At 54.3% G+C, this 22,870-nt stretch overlaps 1 protein-coding gene across 2 annotated transcripts in view; it reads right to left on the bottom strand.

Annotated features, from left to right (window-relative positions):
- Positions 1–20,977, bottom strand: part of LOC105464320 (metallophosphoesterase domain containing 1) — a 96,291-nt gene extending 75,314 nt beyond the window's left edge. Inside the window, exons 1-2 of one of the 2 annotated variants that reach the window (XM_011712108.2) lie at positions 20,833–20,977; positions 7,456–7,757 (exon numbers count right to left, since the gene is read on the bottom strand). In XM_011712108.2, coding sequence (XP_011710410.2) covers positions 7,456–7,679 — 224 coding nt within the window. In that variant the 5' untranslated portion in view covers positions 7,680–7,757; positions 20,833–20,977. Of the gene's footprint in view, positions 1–7,455; positions 7,758–16,036; positions 17,768–20,832 lie in introns of those variants that run through there. The other variant, XM_011712107.3, reaches the window with a different exon arrangement.
- Between the last annotated feature and the right edge of the window lie 1,893 nt (positions 20,978–22,870).

The raw sequence follows: 22,870 nt of genomic DNA, 5'->3' as shown, positions 1-22,870 counted from the left end.
TTCTATCTCCTCACTTTCTCTCTCTCCTCCCTTTCTCTCCTCCCTTTCTCTCCTCCCTTTCTCTCTCTCCTCCCTTTCTCTCTCCTCCCTTTCTCTCCTTTCTCTCTCTCCTCCCTCTCTCTCTCCTCCCTTTCTCTCCTTCCTTTGTCTCTCTCTCCTCCCTTTATCTTTCTCTCTTCCCCTTCTCTCTCCCCTCCCTTTCTCTCCTTCGTCTCTCTCTCCTCCCTTTATCTTTCTCTCTTCCCCTTCTCTCTCTCCTCCCTTTCTCTCTTTCTCCTCCCTTTCTCTCTCCTCCCTTTCTCTCTCCTCCCTTTCTCTCTCCTCCCTTTCTCTCTCCTCCCTTCCTATCTCCTCCCTTTCTCTCTCTTCTCCCTTTCTCTCTCTTTCCCCCCTTTGTGTGTGTGTGTGTGTGTCTCTCTCTGTGTGTGTCTCTGAGGTTTTGAAGATGTTATAAGGTGACAAAGACTAAGTCAAAGAGACAAAGAGATGAAGAAAGGAGAGACAGGGAGTATAATGCCACCCCCGAGCTGCTGGGACCCTGACAGTCTACCCTCCCCGGCGCCCTTCCTAGCAGAGGAGCCCTGAGTGGGCCTCAGCTCCCGCCCGCCACCAGCCAGCCAAGAGCAGTGTGGTTCTGAGGGCTCCGGTTGGGCTGGGCCTGCTACTGGAGCCAGAGCTCTTTAATTAACTCCACTCTTACTTCCCTGCAACGGGAGGCTTCTGGAGCACAGCGAAGATGCAGACCTAGTCATCCCCAGAGAAAGAAATAGACTCTCATTACCCGGCACAGTCCCCCAGCTATTTGGATTGAAACAAATGCTCGACTTTGAAATAACAACAACAATAATGATTCCAATGATCCCCACGCATCAAGAGCTCATTATGTGCTGGGCATGTTACAGGCAGTCGCTCTCTTCACCCTCATAATGACCATCTAAACAGGGTACTATGGGTAGTCCCATTTTACAGGTGAGCAAACTGAGGCTCAGAAAAGGCTGACTTGTCCATGATCTTAGCTACAGGAGCTGGTGCAGCTGAAATTGGAAGCTGGTTTTTGGCTCCAGAACTCACACCACACTGGACTATTACCAGGCTGGACTTCATTTCATTCAGTCAACCTATGGACAAATCTTACCGAATGCCTCTAAATGCCAGGCACCTGCTTGGTGTAAGGATACGTCTGTGGTCAGGACACCCACAGAGGCCACCGGTGTGAAGATCCAGAAACCCTGACTATGTTTGCAAATGAAGGAAAGAGCAAAAAGAGTCAAAATATGGAGAAGGAGGCCAGGCACAATGGCTCACACCTGTAATCCCAGCACTTTGGGAGGCCAAGGCGGGCAGATTACTTGAGGAAAGGAGTTCAAGACCAGCCTGGCCAACATGGTGAAACGTTGTCTCTACTAAAAATACAAAAATTAGCCGAGCGTGGTGGTGTGCACCTGTAGTCCCAGCTACTCGGGAGGCTGAGACAGGAGAATTGCTTGAACCTGGGAGGCGGAAGTTACAGTGAGCTGAGATTGCACCACTGAACTCCAGCCTGGGCAACAGAGTGAGACTGTATCAAAAAAATAAATAAATAAATAAAATAACAACAACAACAAAATGTGTATATGTAGAGAAAGAGAGAGACAAAGAGACAGTGAACAAGGGGGCATCATTTGAAGATCCATCTATACCTGAAGCCAGATCCAAACTTGAAATTCTTAATATGGGCCAGCAGACTCCTTTTCATCCTTAAGGCAACTTCAGTTGTGTTTCTGATACTTGCAATGACAATGAAAAGTTAGTCCATGCCCAAGCTCCCAGCTACTAAGTTAAAGAGTGGAATTTGAACCCAGGACTTCACAACAGGAATCTGGGTATCTAATCTCAACACTTTGTGACCAAAAAAAAAAGTACAAAATGGTTCTTTCTCAGTGACATTCTGCAGGGACCAGAGATAAGACGTGGAAGCAAAGGCTTCTTGTTTCTTGGAGCCAAACTCAACTTCCCCAAAGCTGCTGCCTACTGGGGTGGCTCTGAGACCTGACACCCATCTCCAGCTCTCCCCAGCCTACACCGATCTTCCCATGGGATTCCTGGCAGCAGGAACAATACAGAGGAGAGAACAGCCTCCGACACCAGACCCCAGGCTGGCACCCCAGCTCAGTGACCTCCTCCTCGCTGTGCCCCTGGACCCCACCAGCCTCCAGCCCTGCTCCATAGGGTGGGGACGAGCCACTCCCTCTTTGTCATGTTGTGAGAACTTAACCAACCTTCACAGCTGGAGCCCTGATGCCAATACCCCTGCAGTGCGCTCTGCACCCTGCTCTCGGTTCCTTCTCTCCCATAAGCCACTGGTTCTGTGGAAGTGCAGTTCCTGGTGCCAAAAGCCCAGAGAGGCATCAGAAGCAGAGGCTGTTACCTCTCGTAACCCTATTCCTGCAGAAATGGGGTGCTCTGAAGGTCCAGGCAGGGACAGCTTCCAACAACTCGTCCAGCCGTGTGACTGGGCATCAGCCATGGTGTTTTAGTAGGAAAGGACCTTTAGCCCCTTCCTCTCATTTTACAAATCGGGAAACTGAGGCCTGGGGAGGAGCAATGACTGGCTGGATCAGCATCACACAACAACTGCCCCGACCCCTTGCCCAGTGGTCTTCCCACAAAGCAATGGATCCAAGGGGACCCTGGCCACAGGACCCTCTGGCGTCCCCACGCCTGTCCTTCCTTCCCACATCCTGGCCTCTGCTCTTACTGGTCCCTCTTCCTAAAGTGGCCCACTCCACAGAGGCCACAGTGCAGCTGGTCCTCCACGCCCAGGGATTATGCCACCCCCACCCCCACAGAAAGCCCTTCGTGATCCCTGACACTCCTCCTGAGTCTTGCCACCTGTCCCGTTCTCACTCTCTTCTCTTTCCTGCTTCCTGTTCCCTGTGCTAGGCACCAGACATGCAGCCCCATGCTCGTGCAGGGGAGAGATGCTTGGGAAATCCTCCCGCAAAGGAATGTATCAGCACAGACTGAATCAGGTTCCACTAAGCGTGCGCCACCAGGCCCAGCAGTGAGCACCTAGAGCTGGAGCAGGGAAGACTTCCCTAAGGTGGTGACACCTGGGTGAGATCTGAAGGAGGAGTCAGTGCTCATAGGGCAAAGAGTTGGGATCAGAGGGAACAGCATGTGCAAAGACCTGAGGCAGGAGGAAGACTGGAATGTTTAAGAAACCGGAAGCAGCCACTGTATCTGTTGCCCAGCACGACACGGATGGAGAATGAGGCTTGGGAGCCAGGCGGTGCCGGGGTGAGTCCTCCCCACTTGCTTTGCTCCTTGTCCCCCATCCCTGCACTCCAGGCTGAGCTCCACGTCTCCAGGAGCCTCTCAGTGTGTGGACAGGCCAAGGAGCCACACGGCACTGGGTGGGAGTCCCAGCTCCCCACGCTCACCTTCCAAAGCCTCAGCATCCTCATCTGTAGAGAGGGGGTCCACACCATCCTGGGACAGCAGGAAAGGCCAGGAACAGGCACAAAGGGGCTGCTCCAGGCCTGGCATGCAGCTGTGGCCTCCCATCCCACTCCGCTATAGCTTCAAGGACCCGGTGCATGCCTGAGGGGCTCGAAGGGTCTTTCAGCGATGACTCAAGCCTCTGCCATAACGCCTTGTAAAGGTCAGAGAGGGGTTGCTGTGCCTGATGCCATGGTCCTGGGGACCTACATGAGAGCTCCAGGCTAACCCTGTCCCCCAACACTCACTCTTGCCTTCCCACTGACCACTAGGTCAGTGGTCCGCCTGCCCACCCAGGGCAGAAGGGCCGGGCCTAGAGGGGCCTCCTGAGACCCCCACAGGGTTGCTCAGTTGCCAGGGCAAGGAATCTTCAGCCTTGCTCACAATCCAGAGGCCCAGCTCCAGAGATTCATTACCCAAGCAGAGCCGGCCTCGTCACCAGCAGGGTCTCTGGGGGCAACGGCATAAATCACAGGACTCAATCAGAGGCCATGTTTGGACTGTCACTGTTGTTATTAAATATAAATTGTGGATTTATTAAATAAGGCCCCCTCGCTCCCTCACCCCGGAGACAAAGCCCAGGGTGGCGACAAATCACATGTCAGAAGGTGGCAGCCATCCCCCCACCACTCCTGGGAGGAAGCAGCCGACTCGCCATGGAAATCCGTTCAGCCACCTCCAGCAGCCTGCATGCTTCCGAGCTTGGGGTGTGGAGGCTGAATGAAGGGGCAGTGGGAGGCAGAAGCCCCCCATCTCTGTGCCCACCCTGGCTTTACCCAGCTGTGTGCAAAGTTGTGTTTCAAAGCTGGAGCTCAGAGCACGCTCTCTCCAGGGCCCCACCCAAACCCCAGCTGCCTCGGAGCCCCAGAGCCAGCAGGAGCCGGGAACTCTCCCCACTGCCGGAGGTGGTGGTGCAGAGCCGTCCAGGATGGGGTGGGGCAGGCCAGGTGTAAATCCTCACGGGGCCTGCTCCAGCTCCCCAGCTAAGTTCCTTCTCCACAGCGCTTACCATCACCAGCATCACACGCTTTCATGACCATCTGCTAACTGCCTGCCATCCACTGGATGTAAGCTCAGCACAGGCAGGGGTGCCTTCGATCACTGCTGGGTCCCAAGCCTCTCACCAGGCCTGGCATGTGCTACCAATGCTGAATGCTTGCTGCCCACTGGGCCTTCTCTACCAGGATTTAACTCTTTCATCCCCAGTATTACTGTGTGCAGCATTTTTTTTCACCCCCTAAGAACCAGTTTTTACCCCTTGGAGGTGCTGTTTCCTCCACTGAGAATGCGTGGACTAGCGCCACGGGGGGTGAGGACCAGCTTTCCGAGCTGTGCAGAGCACATGTGCCAACTGAGGAGGGCGGCACGGCAAGGGGAATTTCAGGGAAGCATGTGGTGCCTCCACCTGGAGTAGCCAGCTCCAGATTGGGGAAACTGAGGCACCAAGCAGCATGACCCCCATCCAAGCAGGCAAGCTCAGTGCCCAAGGTCCTAAACACTGAGAAACTCAGCAGCTCACAGACATCCCAAATGCGTGAATAAATGAATGACTCAACAAAAGAATGAATGGCCCCGGGTGGCTCAGTTAAATGGAGTAGATCACCCCTTCTCATTCTGTCATTCACCACCCTCCCTCAGGACGCAGCCCAGCCTGCAGAGACCTGTGGTGTCTCCTGCTCATCCCCCACTCCCACTGCCTGCCCAGCTGGGCCTCCCTGCAGTTCTTAGAGACCCCCGTCTTCTAGCCACCTGCAGGCTCCGACCCTGCCACTGCTTCTGCCTGGTCCACTTCCTCCTCACACCCCCTTCCAACTTGCTATGTCTATTCCTCCTGCTCTGGTCTCAACCTAGAAATTATCTAGTTCTCCAGGAGGTCCAGGAGGTCCTTCCTGGATCCCTTGAAACTGGGAAGCGCCTCCTCAGCCCCCACTCCCTGTCTTCCTGTTTCCCCGGCTCTGTTCTCAGACTAGGAGCTCCCTGAGTGTGTGCCTGGCCCAGGAAGGGGCGCTGTGACTGACAGCTGTCCATGGTCCCACTGTGTGTGGTGCCGGCACCCTCACAAACCCCACCTGCCCTGGGAGGCCTTGCTGCTCTCTGCCTGCCCACTAGGCAGGAGTTCAGCCTGGCCTACAGGGACCTCAGGCTCAGTCACCTCTGACCCACCCAGTTGGAGGATGACCCTCACCAACAGAAGATAAAACTCAGGCCAGGGAAGGTCCCCGTCCCTGCAGCCCCTCCCAGGCCTCAAGTCCCACAGACCTAAGGCCCGAGGCCTTCCTTCCTGCCCAAACCCGCCAATTTGGTCCCAAAAACAGAAACCCAGAGGCAGCAGCCCAAATAGAAATCTACCAAAAAATAAAGTAGGCAGCCACAGGCAACACCAGTCCTGCGGCCCCACACGGAGACAAGCATTTTCCTGGGCAAGTGCCACTAGAAGACCGCAATCCCTGCCTGGAGCCTGCTGCCCTGCAGAGCCCTTCCCTGTACCCCCCTCTGCCCACAACAGAGGCCAGGCCTGAGGGAGGCCGCACAGGGACGGGAGGCTGCAACCTCACACACATCCCACCAGGCCAGGGTTTGGAAACCCCCTTAATTCCTTCTCCAAGTGGTCCGAGGGACAGTGGCTGGGACTCCACAAGCACCGCTGCCCCAAGATGGTGATCACAGCCCCAGAGGCGGCCCAGAGCCTAGACCCTTGTTGGGGCACCAGACCCCTGGGCAGTCAGGAGGGCTTCCTGTAGGTCCTACAGCACTGGATCAGCCCCTGTCACAGCTCCCGCCTCCCTGTGCTGTTACCTCCCTGCTCTGCAGGGGTCATCCCTGATCCAGACCCAGCTTGGGCGCGGGCACCCAGAGTCGGGTGAAGGTACAACAGCCGAGGGGACAATAGCCTCCACTCTCAGGCAGAAGCGTGAACATCCACACACATCACAGCCCGAGGATGTGGGAGGCCCAGCATGGAGAGCCCCGGGCTGGACTCAGGAAGCCTGGGTTCGAGTCCAGCTCTGGCACCTGCCAGCAGGGTGGGGCACCTCATGGGCCTGGGCCCCTGGTTCCTCACCAGGTAAACTCTGTCGTGCAGGGCTCATGGGAGAAGCAGCAGGTATAAAGGAGGAGGGGAGTTCTAGGGACTCAGGGAACCACCCAGAGCAGGGTCAGGAGCTTGACCATCTCTGGAGCCACCCCCAGCCACCCACAGCTTTCCAGGACCTCAGGAAATCCAGATGGGAAAGGCTGGCCCTGCACACAGGCATCAGGACAAGCCCTCCTGCTGCCTATGGGGATCTTGAGTCTGTGTGCTCCCCAGGGCCTCACTGCTTGAGCACTGCTTGGCACTGTCTACCCCTAGTGCCCCAAGGGGTAGACAACAGAATCCCCCAGTCCTTTTGGAAAAGCATCTCTGCTTTCACAAGAGAAGCACAGGGTCTGGACAAAAGGAAGGGCAGGGAGAGGAAACACAGAGCCCAAGACTGGGTCCTAACCTGCCATGGGGCTTGTGGCAAGCCCCTTCCCCTTTCTGGGCCTCGGTCTCCCTGTGTGTACAATGAGGAGAGTAAATCAGACAAGGGGTCACCACCCAAATGCCAAGAAAGGGATCTGGAATGTGGCCCCCGCCAGACGCTGCCAGGAGGACATGTGGACCTGGGGTTGCCAGGCCTTTGGGTTTTATAAAGTGAAGCCAGAAGTCTGGAGTTTTCTGTGCGTCCACCTCATCTTTAAATATTTGTAAAACATGCTCCTGGCCAAGTGAAACAGGACCGCGGCCAGAATCGGCCCACAGGCCATCCATCTGCAACTTCTTGCCGGTCCCTCCCAACTCAGAGCCCCAGTGATCCTAGGATTCCAGAATTACTGCAGTCAACAAACATTCAATGCTTGTTAACGGTGCACCCAGAACCAGGAGGCACCCGAGACCATGCACCCACCCCAGGGGGCTGTCACCACCCCCACCCCCACCCCACAGGTCCCACTTACATCTGCACATGCGGTGGCTGGAAGCGGCCCTGGTTGATGTTGTAGAAGGTGAAGGCCTGGGTGGGGTTGGAGCTGTACTCGTCCACCTCGATGATGAGCCGGCTGTGCTGGTGCCGCCGAGCGGCCATCACGTGGGACTGGGAGAATGCCATGCCCAGGCCACAGGGGAGGAGGGCCAGGGCCTCCGCCTTCAGGACGCCGGCATCCCACCTAGAGCGCCACATGGACCTCCGCTGGCCGCCCCGGCATCTCCCACCGCTGCCGCCACCGCAGCCCGGCCCCCCGCCAGACCTGGAAACAGACTGAGGAGACGGAGCAGAACCGTGCGACAGTTAATCTGTTTGGGATTTGCTTTATTTAATGTCAGATGAAGATTTAGAAAGAGGGAGAGGGCGGGGGGAGAGGGAAAAAAACACAGTCGTACAGCTCAAAAACTCATTACAAATCTTTCCAACTCAGCAGTTTGATGAATATACTTTGGTAAAAAGAAAAGGGAAGGGAGGGAGGGGACAAGAAAAAAAAGAAAAAAAAAACACAACCCACAGCACTGTGGACGGATGCATGCATGGCCCAACGTGTTTAAATACTTCAGGCTTTTTTTTTTTTTTTTCCTTCAACAAAATCCTCCAGAGCCTACAGGGTGACAGGGAGCTGGGGTAAGACAATGGCTGGTATTTTGTAAACAGGTGAGTTAAGTTTTACTTTTCAGAATTGGGAAATAAGAAGGATTCTCCTACAACCCTCCCCCATCCCCCACAGACCCCCAAACACACCCACACGGCCCCACGCCCACACCCCTGCAAGCCCGAGCAGGTGGAGACAGCACGGGCGAAAATTCTTCCCTCAACATCAATTTCATCTAAAGATATCTTTTAGTGGTGCCCCGAGAAGGGGTTTTCCCAGACATAGATGGTCACATACCCACCGGCTCAGGGGTGGTGGTGCAGGTAGGGGCGGAGATGGTGAGGGAGGAGGAACCTTTTGCAAAAACCTCCTCTGGTGCCTCACTACCTTCTCTCTCATGAGGATCTCAGGAACCCTGAGGTACCCCGTCAAGCTTTGAATTGCAGCTTGAGAATATGCAATATTTTTCAAATCTTTTTCACCGGGAAGTGCAGTTTGCACTTATATTTACTGGGCTGAAATATCCCTCCAACCGACCCCGCCTCGGGGTCAGCGTAGAACTCTGTAGAAACTTGGAAATGCAGGCTACGGGTGAGACCCCATCCTACCCCAACACACAGCACTACGGCCGATGCCTCGTTACTCAGACCATCGAGTTGTCTCGTTCCTTTTCATAATTATTTTCTAAACTGTGTCAATGGGAAATGCCTTGAAGACTTTTTGTCGTTGTTTTCAGTTTGGGTCGTTAAGACCCTCCGACGATTCCTTTTGCACTGTATTTAACCAAGGAGAAAATAACATCATTGAAACTATTCCTGGATAGGCATATCGCAAACACGCTAAATGAAGAAAAATCCCGTTTGCTTTGCGCTTGGAAGAAGAATCGACACGGTCAGAAAACAAATTAGATTAGGAAAATGACAAAAATTAGAGAATGGAGAACATTGTAATTATGTGCAAAGGAGAAATGGGTTATTAATTGTTTTTAAATCTTGATCATCTCCCTAGAAGTTGAAATAAATAGCAATATCCTCCTTCTCCCACCGACCCCTAAAGACATGTCCTGATTCCCAACACATATCCCTCTTCTCCACCTGCAAAGACAAGGGGGGAAACGTCTCCCTTTTCCTGGGGACACACTTGTGCCATTGTTTGGTCCTGTGGGTTGTTTCTAAGTGATTGGCTCTCCCTGCGGGTGCTACGCAACAGAACTGTAGGTGGGGGAGCAGGGAACTGCACCCCTCTTGTCTGTAACTGCTGCCCGGCACCTAGAAACCCCGGGAAAGGCCTCAGAGCACCAGATGCCAAGTTCCAGGACTCTGCATACTCTGAGCCAGGCCTGCCCAGATCTGGACAGGGGTCAAGCCCCAGCATGGCTGACTTGCTGTGTGACCTTAAGTCAACTTCCTAACTTCTCTGAGCCACCAGCTTCCTCTTCTAGAAGATGGATTTGAGGCCCGGTGCAGTGGCTCACACCTGTAATCCCAGCACTTCCGGAGGCTGAGGCGGGCGGATCATCTGAGGTCAAGAGTTTGAGACCAGCCTGGCTAACATGGTGAAACGCCCCTCTCCACTAAAAATACAAAAATTAGCCGGGCACTGTGGTGCACACCTGTAATCCCAGCTACCTGGGAGACTGAGGCAGGAAAATCGCTTGAACCCAAAAGGCGGAGGTTGCAGTGAGCCAAGATAGCACCACTGCACTCCAGCCTGGATGACAGAGTAAGACTCTGTTTCAAAAAAAAAAAAAAAAGAAAAGACAATGGATTTGATAGTAGTAATGCCATCTCCCGGGGACTGTGCAGGTTAAATGAAGAGGTAAGCAGGAATCCTGAGTACAAAGCCTGGTGGGTCCCAGGGGCCCAGCTCACCTCGGCTGTGATGGTCAAAGTCACTATTCTGTTCAATTCGATCCCTGCATATTGAGGAGCTGCTGTCAGTGGGTGCTGCCTGAGTACTGGGCACCCTTGGTACCAGGGTGTCAAGTGCGAACTAAGGGGCCAGTTCCAGGAGCTAGGGGTGCCAGACGGGCCCTGAAGAACTCAAATATTTCTCAAATGCAAGCTGACCACATCACATCCCTACTTGAAATCCTTGTGGTGGCTTCTCTGATAAAATCCCTTGACCATAAGACCCCGCATGGTCTGGCCCTATGACTGGTCTGGCCTCTATTTGAGCCACACAGGCCAGCCCCGGTGGGCTCTTGCACCTGGAGGCCTACAGCTCACAAGGGCCATGCTCTTATTCAGAGCCACACAATTCCAGCACTTTTCGAGAGTCTTCCTCTGCAATGCTCACCACTAAGAGACAGATATTGATGCTCATGTCTCACGTTTGACAAATGATGAAGGGTACATCCCACAGAAGTGATGTCTCGTTGCACAGAGAGTAGGTGGCAGGGCTGAGCCCCCAGACCTAGCTGCCTGGCTTCCGGCTTTGCCCTCCTCTCCTGCTGGCTGAAGCTGACACCCTTCCTCTCAGCAATGCTGGTGTCTCCTTGGAGAAGCCTGGATCTGGGGCCTTCTTTTCAGGGTGCCAGGAAGAGCCCGGATGTCCCCTGAGGGCAGGGCTGGGCCCCCCATTTGTGCACCCCATGTGTCAGCTCCGGCCCCCAGCAGCTCTGTGACCCTGAGCAAGCGGCTGAACCTCCAGAGGCTCTGTTTCCTCTTCTACAAAATGGAAAGAAAAACAGTCCCTATCTTGTAGAGTCATGAATATTCAGTGAGGTGACACATGTAAGCTGCTGATCACAGAGCCCAGCACACAGTGAGTGGTCAATAAATGTTAGCTAATATTTTTATAACATGATCACCCCATGGCCTATCACAAATACTTCATCAATAGTATTAGTGGATGGATGGAGGCAGGGAGGGAGAAACGGATGGATGGAGGGATGAATGCAGAGACCATAAGGGGACAGAAGGACAGAGTGTCTGGAGACTGCCTGGTGCCCAGCAGAGGCCTGGGAGAGGCTGGGTGTCAGGAGAGCACAGCTGAAGACTGAAGAGTCACTGCCCCGTCTCCATCTTACCCTCCTTGCATACCCAGCAAGGAGGCTGCCAGGCTGGCACAGCCCTTGTGAAAAGGGGTTCCGGGGCCCCCACCCGTCTTTGAACCAGAGGAGCAGGCGCCAGCATGCAGATAGCCTGCAGTCGAGGGAGAACCGCTCTGCACCAAAGGGACTCAGCCGGGAAAGGCGGGCGGCAAGGCTCCCGGAGGCGCTCCGCGGTGAAATGCTGCATTTCACATAAAGGGGGTTCGCAACGGGCCCTGCTCAGAGAAATCCGGGAAACTGGAAACGCAGCGCCTTCTTTTAATGCCCATTTAATATTTATGGAGCCGCAGCAGCACGTTAGCCACCGTGCGAGGAGGCGAGCATTCTCCGCCGCGCAGCCGATCCACGGAGGAGGCGCAGCATCTCCCAAACAAACAGCTTTGAGCTAGGAAGCGTTTACACCTGGTCCACAAAACAGCACAGCACGCGAGCGACGCAGTGGTGCCCCGGGACCCGCCCCAGGGAGACCGCCTGGGCTCCCAGCCTGGCTCTCAGTCGAGCGGAGTGACCTTAAGCAAGTCATGCATCCTGATGGGGCTGCAGGTGCCTCCCCCAAATGGAACTAGGGGGGAGGATGGATGGAATGAATGAATGAATGAATGAATGAATGAACGAACGAGTTATTCAACAACCATTAGCCACGGCCCTACATCTTCTCCCTGTTCCGGGTGCCAGGAAGGGCAATGGATAAACAAAGAGGCTCCTGCCCTCAAGGACTATGGGACGGGGTGGGAGGGGGGACAATAAGGTAAACAAAGAATTAAACAGAAAAGACACTTTTCAGCTAATAATCAGTACCTGGAAAAAGACAGAGCAGGGTGATGCGGTGATTAAATTGGGTGATCAAGAAAGGTCTATCTGTGCTGGGCACGATGGCTCACACCTGTAATCCCAGCACTCTGGGAGGCCGAGGCGGGAGGATCACCTGAGGTCGGGAGTTCGAGACCAGCCTGACCAACATGGAGAAACACCGTCTCTACTAAAAATATAAACTTAGCCAGGTGTGGTGGCGCATGCCTGTAATCCCAGCTACTCGGGAGGGTGAGGTAGGAGAATCACTTGAACCCGGGAGGTGGAGGTTGCATTGAGCCGAGATCGGGCCACTGCACTCCAGCCTGGGTAACAGAGTGATACTCCATCTCCAAGAAAAAAAAAAAAAAAAAAAAAAAAAAAAAAGGCTATCTGAAGGGGCCTCACCTCACATACCAGTGACAATAGCCATGCCCAGACCTAGGGAATGAGAAGCCGGGCAGAGGGAGGGGAAGTGCTAGGTCCCTGAGGCCCGGGCGGCCTGGATAAATGGCCTCACTCTTTCATTGTCACAGGTCACTGGCATGCGTCTGCCACGGAGGACAGCCTGGACTCTGAAGTCAGAGGAAGTGGGGTTCCCATTAAATTCCATCTCAGGCTGCTGAGCAGTGGGACATTGGGCAAGTCACTCAACCTCTGTTTCCACTTCTTCGGTGGTCCCCTTGAGGGGTTACCGAGGGGCCGGAATGAGCCTTGGACCTGCCCATAAAGGCCCAGTGAACCCAGAATGGGAGACTCCAGGTCCCCCCAGCCCAGCACTCCTTGAAAAATTCCCTCTGGTTCTAAGGGCTTGCTTTTCTAAAGTCTGATTCTCTTATCAGATGGTTTCTCTTTCCATTTTCCTCTCAGAGACATTTATTTGTTGTTCCTCGGGTACTGTGAGTTCAGTGAGGCCAGGGTGCTCCAAGGAGAACCTGGGTGTCAGCCAAGACACTAAGGAGCAGGTCCCATTCGACGCCAACTGTATGGAAAACTGGTGTCTAGGAAAGAGGTCAGACTCCAGGCCCCACCTCTTTGTGCCTCTCTCTGACCGCCCCCCCACCCCCAAACTTGTCTGGTCTCTTGGCCGTATTGACCCCTCATCACCATGGCCACACCACGCCAGCCTCCAGAAGGAATGTCCTAGAACTCACCTCTGCCCGTGCCATTCCCTCTGGCACACCCAGCCCCTCCAGAGCCGCTGCTGCACTCAGGTGAAGCTCAGTGCCTCAGGTCAGCTGAGGAGGCTGCACCTGGCCCCAGTCCCACTCCCACTTCTCAGGCCCGGCTCGGTCATGCAGGCTTTCCCTGGCACAGAGGGGGTCCTGTCTTGAAGCCTCCATGAATGCTGTTCCCTCTGCCCAGAAGGCCCTGCACCCAGCCCCACCCCTGCGTTCACCCTCGTTTCCTGACACAGGCCCACTCAGTCTCAGGAAGGTTCAGAACCTCGAAAATACCTTCCCTGACCTCCCCTGGCTGGGTCAGGAGCCTCCACCCCCAGCCCCCAAGGCTTCCTGTATCAAAGTTCCCAACACACAGTCGGCTTTTTATCTGAGCTGAAACACCAAAGAATAAACTGGTATGTGAATGAATGAGTGAATGAACGAATGAATGAATGAAACTACACAGGCCTTGGAGTATGACAGCAGGACTCCAAAGCAGCTTTGCCCCCCCTTAATCTTAGTTTTCATCCACAAACATACGGTTGCTGGAGCACTGAAGGACACAGGAGATCCAAAAGCCTCCTGCCAGGGCCCAGCACACAGGAGGTGCTCACTCCATGTCTCTTCTCCTCTAGTTAGAATGTTCTGATGAACTCAGAAGCTCCCCAGGGAAATTTCAAGAATGCAGATGGGATTTTCTTTTTTTTTTTCCCCTGAGACGGAGTCTCGCTCGTCGCCCAGGCTGGAGTGCAGTGGTGCGACCTCGGCTCACTGCAAGCTCCGCCTCCTGGGTTCACGCCATTCGCCTGCCCCTCAGCCTCCCAAAGAGCTGGGACTACAGGCGTGTGCCACCACGCCCGGCTAATTTTTTGTATTTTCAGTAGAGACGGGGTTTCACCGTGTTAGCCAGGATGGTCTCCATCTCCTGACCTCGTGATCCGCCCGCCTCAGCCTCCCAAAGTGCTGGGATAACAGGGGTGAGCCACCGTGCCCGGCCACAGAAGGGATTTTCAAGCAACCCGTCCTCTGCTGCCTGAAAGCCCAGGGTGCCTGACCCCTTCCCTCTCGCCCTACTGAGTAAGTCTTTGGGGCTTTGACTTCCCAGGGAGTTGTGGCTGGACACATCCACTACGGCCCGCCCTTGACTCGTTTTTCTAGGCAAATTCTTCACCACCACCCCCATCTGGACACTGCAGGGCACTGGTCAGCCCCAGCGCACCCGCTGCTGCTCCTGCTCTGGGCCAGATCCTTTTCTGGGCCAGGTCCTGTTCTGGGAGTCACAGGACCGACACGAAACTAGCCCTCCAAGGGCTCAGACCTGACGAAGCAGCCAGGCAGACAACAGACCTCCTCAGAACTCTGTTTCGAGGAGTTGCAGTGGAGGGGGTCTGTGGGCCCCTAACAAGGCCCCCACCAAACAGCAAGGCCAGCCAGTGTGTGCTGAAGGCCCAGGAAGGAGAGAGAGTGAGAGAGGCCTTGGCTCACACACAGCATCTCAGCAGCAGATGGATTTTTGCAAAAGAGATTCTTGGATCATTCTGGTGGCCCCTATCTGTCCGAAGATATGTGAGGAAGATCTTGGAGCATTACACTACCAGAGGAGCTGCTGCCCTGCAGACCAAAGATAGATTTCGCTTTACCATGTGACTTGAAGCATCGCTCCCAGCCAACACAGGCTCCTCCAAGTCAGCGCGGGCCCGGGACAGCCCCGGTTCACATCGACTGTCCCGGTGCCACCGTTACCAGCATCCTCTTCGGCTCTCGAAAGTGCTCTCGTTTGGAAGGGAAAGGTCACTCTGATCAAAGCCAGTGCCAGGCCGGTAAGGCAGCCATCCCTAGAACCCACCTGTGTTTCCCTTCCATTCTGTCGGGAGCTCTTTAACAATCACTGGGGGGCTAGGACAGTATGGTGCTGTCCTGGGTCCAAAACTCGATGACAGTCAACGAGCACACAGAAACCACTGTCTTATTAAGCATGAGAAGCTTCCAGAGAAACATCTCCCCCAACAGCCGTCCCCGCGGCGGCATTCTGAGGAACCCCACCTTGGAAAGCTTTCACAGGATCCTAGACGCACCTTGGCTCCGTCTCCTCTTGGGGCCTTTAACTGAGAGCAGGAGCGACTGAATAGCCCCAGCCTCTCTAACGGGCCAACCCCAAGAGCAGCTGCCTCTCTTCAGGCCGGTGGCTCAGGGCGATGCAGAGAAAAAGCCGGCTCGGCTCAGCGAAGGCAGTGCTTACTAGGGCTTTTGTCGCAATGTGGCAAAATGTCACAGAGAAACCACGCTAACACTTCCTAAGTGGTCCCCCCAAGCAAAATGCAGGAGATAATATTTAACAGAAAAGTACCAAGACGTAGGGATCTGGGGAGAATTGTTTTACAAGCGACGATTCCTACACAAGCCCAAAAATCACTTTTAAAATCGTATTTTCTTTCCTTGTTTTGCCTCTGCTTGAAAATATGCAATTGATGAGCTGATAGTTGAAAATGCCATAAAAGAAAAAAAAAAAAAAAAAAGCAGAGCAACTCAAAGGAAAAGAAGCAAATACCCTAATGGGAGAAAAAAAAATCAGACCTCGTCCCACCATGTCCTAAAATGACAGACCTTTGTGTTTGATCTCCTTCCCAATCAAGTGTAGGATCCCAAGGAAAAGAAACGCTGGCCAGCAGCTGGTATTAGCATCTAAGTTGAATAAGCTGATGAGCTCAGTAGATGAAGGAATCCACAAATAAAGTGAAAATTAGCCCCTATTCCTTGAAAAAGGATCAACCACAGTGACTTTAAAGCATTTACCACTTAAAAACCTTTTAGCTGGGCCCATTTTGAATTATGACTACATGATTTTAAATTACACTTTCTAATTCCTCACCACCGCCACCCCCCAGCAGTCTCTGCCGCTTCATTTTCCAATTATGTACTTTTATTTCGGAATATGAAGAGTGCTACTTACTGGATCATGTCCTGTCTGCCACAAATAGCTGCTCACTTATTCCTTTAATTTTAGCTATGAATGCAGTCGGCTCGCCGGGCCCGTCTTCAGATTCTGAATATTCTCCGTTCCCATTGCACGGAACGAGCCCCGAGACGCAAAGAAACCCACAAAGCTCGGGCAGAGAAATATGTTTGTAAACCAGTGCTCCACTCCATAAATTATTATAATTCTTGGTGCTTTCTATATCCATCTAGCAGATCAGCGATCACATAAACAATAGCAAGTGGACTGATTTTTCTTCTGCAAAGTGCTACGTCCTAGTTTTCAAAATAAAGCGCTTGGAGAGTCACGTATCTATGGAGTTGAAATGGTAAGCTGTTCAGATCTGTTTCAAACATGCACACAGACATACCCACACACAAAAGGAAATAGGAGGTAAATGTGTAAAACTCAGCATTGTGTCCCCTTCCCACTTATACATCAAGTCACCCTCCACAGGAATGGGGGTTGAGCACATACATGGCTAGGGAGGGGAAGATGCTAGAGGACTGTGGTTGCTCAGCATTCAAACACAATTTGCAAAGAAAGTAAATGTGGATTTACAGTTCTTGTGGAAATCTATTAAACAGATGTCACTGAAGCATAATCAAATCAGCACTATGGCAATTCTACACTTAAGTCTGATATTGGGGTTTTGCCATTTTTATGATCAGTTCAAGTGTATGTTTTGTGATCGTGCGGGAATTTGCAATTAAGGATTAAACCTCCCAAGTATGATCAATTCACTAATGTGTCTGAATGACAAACTTAACAAAAGCAAAACTCCATTCTCACCAGCCCCTCAGCACCCGCGCTGTGCGGGGAGCCCAGGGCAGAATAAGGGTTGGGGGAGAGAACCTTTGCCTTTTCTGTGAACACTGAGACACTAAAAAGCGCTTTGTCAGGAAGAAGGGAAAGGCAGGTTGCAGGAAGGGATTACATTTCTCAGGTAGCCAATGCAATATATTTTGCAGGCTTGCAGACTGCAGTACTGTCCGTAAAATGCAAAAGAATGAAATGAAGAGGAAATGATGAGAGTGTTAGAAATTGGAAGCAGGCATCGTTTTCTCCTTGAAGTGATGAAATTAGCATGGGCGATGCCAAAAGTCTCTTCTTGTGCATCAGTGCTGAGCCTCACTTCCTTCTTGGAAGGAGGAGACGGGAATGCGAAGGTGGGCAACAGACAAGTCACATTTTACAGAAACAAACGTTCAGGTGTAGACTGGGGTGGTGGAAAGAGGAGCCTACTCATCCCTGGCTTTGAACTGGATGCAGAGCAGAGTCAACCAGAAGGGAGAATTTTACGTATTTTTTTTTTTCCTGCAGCTGCTTCTATTTATGATGACGACCTGGTTCTGACATTAAGCTGGCCAAGTTCAGGTCCAAGAAAATCCCCCACAGAGTGATTCACAAAAAGGCCTGAAAAGGCCAATGAACACCTCAAATCACAATTTGATTTCAAAAATAATACCTATAATCTCAATTTGTTATGATTTTTTCATGGAATTGGGCTGTCCTCATTGGTCACAGATATTTTAAGTGGAAATAAAGCATAACTAAGTCTTGTCTCATTAGGGGAAAAAAGTCAAAATAAAGTAAAATATTTGTGTTGGTAGCAGACCTGTCAGGTCACTGAGGAGAGCCATGGTGAATCAAATTAACTGAGAAGCAATTTATACCTTTCCTCCAATACCACCCCCAAAAAGGGGTCTCTTATTTTTTTCCCCTGGGGGTTTTTGTTTCTTTCAATTTTTTTTTTTTTTTTTTTTTGCTTTTGACATTTTAGTCACCTCTTCAAACTCAAGTCAGACAACTTCAGTCTCACTACATGGGGACATCCACACAGCAGGAACGAGGGCTGCAGGGAATGGCTTTCAGACTGCCCCAGGCTACACTAAACGGTTCTTGCTGTGGGAAACAGTCCCTTCACCCCCTCTTCTCCCTGCCACCCCCAAGTGTTGGAAACTTCTGGTCCTAGAGGGTGAGGCGCCCAGGCCAGAAGGCAGGCCCCTACCTCTTATCGGAGGTGCCATCGACTTTGATCCGTGGGTATGGAGTGAGCCTGAGAAGCTATTCCCAGGCCTCTGCACCTGGGGAGCCCTTTGCCCAGGACCCTTGCTCCAGAGGGGCAGGCAGACAAAGGTACTTACTGCTGAACGGAAAGATCTCAGGGAGAAGAAGAATGGAAAGGGGGAATTCGTGAAAAGACCCTTTTTTGTTCCCGGTGAGGGAGGGGCGATGGGAGAGACATGTCACATTGTCACATTAAAGACTTTGACAGACAATTCAGGGATAACGCAGAAATTCCACCCTTAACTGCAGCTCGATGCAACTTGAAAGGCATTAACTAACCTCCACTAATTGCATGTTTTTCTGTGCATAATATTTACTTGTTAAAAGTCTTTGCCTGGCTGATTAATTTCCTCTGCCCTGGTATTCATGATCAGTCCACAGGCCTGAAATTGGGAAAATGAAGTCATTTTGATAGATTAAAAAATGATTGCACTTTGGGGAGGGTTTTCTTTTTTTTCCAGAAGTCCAAACCTGCACCCAGAATGCTGGTTTTTCTCCTTGAATGCTACCCTTCAGGGAAACCCAGCGACCACCCTAATTCCTCAAACAAGTACAGAGAGATGTGTCCTGTATAAAGTGAGCACACCAAGGCCCGTACTGCCTAGGTGGGGAGGTAGCAAGTTCAAAGAAGAACAAATGAACTTAAGCCACATTCATTGGATGAAGATTTAAGAGTCTCACGGGTAAGCTGGGAATTTATTAAAAGCAGGTTTTTCAAGAACAATGATTCCCTACATCAGTCTGTGTATTCCTGACAGTTGGGGCTCAAGTAAAACACCCTAAAATTCTTATTGTTCACCTAGATCTAAACCTGTCCTATGTGTCCACAGGCACAGCCCACAGGGCATCAGCCAGGGTGGATGTGAGTGATTCTAAGCGTGCCATGGGGTGGTTACATCAGAGGTACCTCCTCGGCCATGTAGGTGACTCTCTGAACCCAACCACATCACCAATACAGGGACCTCATTCAATCCAGGTCTTCCGAAATTCCTGGGGCCGAGAAATAAACAGGAAGGCAGTCCCACGTTGAAACACTTCCGAACACACCATTAAGCCTCCGTGACTGGATTATCGCCTTTTGACTAGTCATCGCCCAATTAATGTACCTCCAACCAGCACGCACTAGAATCAATGGAACCATTCCACCGACATCCATCTCGAGAAAAAGATTTTACAAGTGTTGTGGGGCTGCCACTCGGAAAGCCAATTTGCAAGGAGCCCAGCACGGTAAAGTGCAGTTTATCATGCATGGTTCCCACACAGTGGGCCCCTGTAGACCGCGCCTGACTCCAGAATGCCTGCCTAGCTCCACCAGCTCAAACGCCCTGAGATTCTCCCCTGCCTCGGACGGCCGAATCCATCAGCACCCTCCCCAAATAGTCTCTTGCCAACTGGACGTGGCAGTCAGCTGGTGGCCTCTCCAACATCCCCTAAAGCATGGTTAGCCCTGTGCCAGGTTTCTCACCAAGTTGGTTTAATTTTTTTTTTGAAAAGTCCAGTCAGACTATTGACAGTGCCTGTCTGCCTGACCCGCCCCCGCCCCCCAGCGCCTCAGATCCCTGCTAACAAGTCTCCCACTGCCATTCAACTCCCGTGAGCCAGCTCCACCATTCAACAGCCAGCCCACTTTTGTTCCCCCAGTTTAATTTCATAATTGTTTGCCACTTAACAAGCTCTCCTCTGGGCCATTCAATGGAGCCCGGGAAATGGGGAGGGGGAAGGCAAAGAAACTCAGGGAGGGGAGCTGGGAGCCAGGCCAGCCCAGCACTGGGGAAGAGACACCCTGGAGAGGTCAGCTGGACAGGAGTGGGGGCCAGTTCCGGAGTGGAGCCTCCTGACACCAACTGGGCCACCCAGCTTGAGCCTGGAGAGGTGGGAGGGAAAGGAGAAGGGTGAGTCCCAAAGGTCAAGCCGGGGCCTGCCAGATTCCTGGGCACATCAGTGCTCTGAATGACACACCTCTGGCCCTACCCGGGTGAAGGGAGGCTGTGCACGAATTCACGCTCCTCTAACATGTCCCAGAACAAACACACAGGAGACAGAACGCTCCTTAGCTTGGGCATTCCATGATCAACATTCCCTTTGAGGGCTGGGACCTGTCTAGGTAGCCACTGAATCCCCTGGCCGGGCACATAGCAGACAGGAATAAATATGTGTTGAGTGAGTGGATGGATGGATGGATGGATGGAGGGGAGGGAGGGATGAATGAATGGAAGGAAATGGATGAAGTTTCCAGCAATACCTAGCAAAAGTGGCCACTCGGCCAGCGTTAGTCCCCCCTTTCTTCCCCCCAAGTGCCAGCAGCGGCTTGGCTGAGCACACAGTAGGCTCTCCACAAGCAGAGGCTGCTATTGTTACCACCATCATCATCACTGGCACCCCACCAGCCCGCTGCTTCCACCGGCTACTCTGCCAGCAGCCAGCAGCGACTGGCGAGCAAAGGAAAAGTTTCGCTGACCCCGCGGCCCCAGCCGGAGTCCCGCGCCCTGGCCGAGCCCCCTCCCGCCGGCGCCTGCTCGGCAGGCGGGGCAGCTGGGGTGCCCAGACCGCTTCCCGCACCCGGCAAAGGCGGCCAAAGTAACTTTGCGGGCGCCCCTGCGCAGCGCCGCGGGCGTTGCCCAGCGCCTGGAGAGGGTCCCGGCTGCGCCCCGCGCCCGGCCCCCCGCCCGCGCCCGCCGCGCCCCGCCCGTCCCTGGTCCTACCTGGCCCCGGGCTCCTCTTCGGCGGCCGCGGCGGCCGCGAGCAGCAGCGCGCACCGAGGGAGGCAGGGGCTCCCGGGAGGGAGGCGCGCAGGGGCGGGGGCTCCTCCGGCGGCGGCCGCCTTGCCGCGCGTCCGAGGCTGCAAGTGGGAGCCAGACTCCTCCTTCGGGGGGCGGGGGGCTCCCCGCGCCCCCTCCGCCGCCCGCCCGCGCGCCGCGAGGCTCCGAGCCTCCCTGGCTCCCCCCGCCCGCCGCCGCCCGCCTCCCCCCGCCCGCCCTCCCAGCCTCCCCGCGCCGGGCCGCCGGGAGGGGCGCGCTCGCGGCCTGGGTCCCGGCCCCTGCACCGCCGCCTGCCGGGTCCCCAGCCAGGCCCGCCAGGCCTCGGCCCTCGGCCCCCGCCCAGGCCCGGAGCCCGCATCCCGCTGCGGAGGAACAGGGAGCGCGGCCGCTGGCCTGGACGCGGGAGGAGGAGCGGGGCTCGCGCTGCGGAAAAGGGAGGGGGGCGCCCCTATCCGCGCCCGCCCCCCAGCCCCGGGCCGGGCCGCGCACGGGCTGGGCGGGGAGCGGGGCGGGGGCGCTCTCACCTCCGGATCCGCGGCCGCCGCAGCGGGCACCGCGTGCTGGGGCGTGCGCGGCTCCTTCCGGGGCGCCGCAGCCCTCACCCGAGGCCGGGACCCCGCCTGGGGCCGCCAGGGCACCCTGCTCCGGGCCCCTCCCGCCCGGGGTCTGAAAGGTCCCCCTCCGGAGACGGAGACACTCTGACCCCAGCTCCCAGTCTGAATAGGTTGAGGTCCTCCTCCCGGGCCACCATCTCTTCCCCTGGAGAGTCCCACGTCCCCAAACCCGGGCACAGCAGGTAGCCTGCGGCAGCCTCAGCCCCAACGGGACGAGTAAACAAGTCAGGACCTCAGAGGGCGCGACACCCGTTGTAAAGAGGCCCTGCCTTGCTGGGAAGAGCGGAGAGCATCACCCTAAGTGTCAGGGGTCACCCTGGGGAGTTTGAGGCCCTGTGGCTTCCAGCCACCCGCCGCGAGTGGGACAGGGGTCCCAGGACCTTGTATAGCATAGCTAGGGTGCAGATCACTCTGGCCTGGGCCTCCCAGACCGAGAGGAAGATGAAAAGGGGCTGTGGCTCCTCAGAGGCTCAAGGGCCCTCCACAAATGCTTGTGAGTCTCCTTGGCCAACACACACATCACATCATCCCCAAGGACAGCCTCTGTGGGCCCCTCAGGCCTGTTCTGCCCTTGAGGACAGCTATCCGGTGTGGCTTCCTGGAGGTGGGGACAGCCCAGTTGAATGAGTGTATGCCAGGGGAGAAGGCCTGGAAAAGACATCCAGGCCGAGGGAATGGAGCATGCAAAGGCCTTGGCATGTGAGTTCAGTAGGGCTAGAGACAAAGGAAAAGCAAGAGGAGGGAGATGAGGTGGCAAGGCTGGGAGTGAGGGAACAGAAGCCAGATCAGGAAGAGCCTTGGACAGACTTTATCAGGGGCAGTGGGGGCCACAGAGGGTTTTTGAGCAGGGCTGTGACTTGGTCAGGTTATCTTTTTAGAGCTTGTTCTGGCACCTCTAAAGACAGAGGTGGAGAGGGAGAGGCTGGGGTGTGGAGGGAGAGGATGGAGGCCTGGGGCCCTGAGGCCAGAGATGGGGGACAGGGGCTGGCTGAGGGGTCCTCAGGCAGTCACCCGCTCCTGCTTCCTTGTCTTTAGACCCTAATTCTCTCGGGGAATCCCAAACTCCACCCGGGAGCCTCTTTCTCCTCCTAGGCTGCAAGTTTCCTGAGCACAGTAACTTTGAGGGAGGTGAAGGAGAAAACTCGTGCCTGCCTGGGAAGGCGGCTTGGACTCAGTGTCTCAGCAGACCCCACCTGCCGCCTGCCCGGGACAAAGCCACAGCTTGGCTATGGCCTCCGGAGATTACAAAGGACAGTGACAAATGTGCCTTCCTGGTCCCTGGGTCGAGAGCAGAGGTTCCTGTGACATTCGTCCTCCAAGGCCAGCTTCCTCACCACCTCCGGTCCTACCAGAACTACCCTCACCTC

The sequence above is a fragment of the Macaca nemestrina genome, chromosome 15 (genome assembly GCF_043159975.1).
Source record: "Macaca nemestrina isolate mMacNem1 chromosome 15, mMacNem.hap1, whole genome shotgun sequence".
In the NCBI taxonomy this organism is placed as follows: Eukaryota; Metazoa; Chordata; class Mammalia; order Primates; family Cercopithecidae; genus Macaca; species Macaca nemestrina.
Note: the sequence above shows the minus strand (reverse complement) of the source record. Positions and strands in the feature narration are given on the sequence as shown.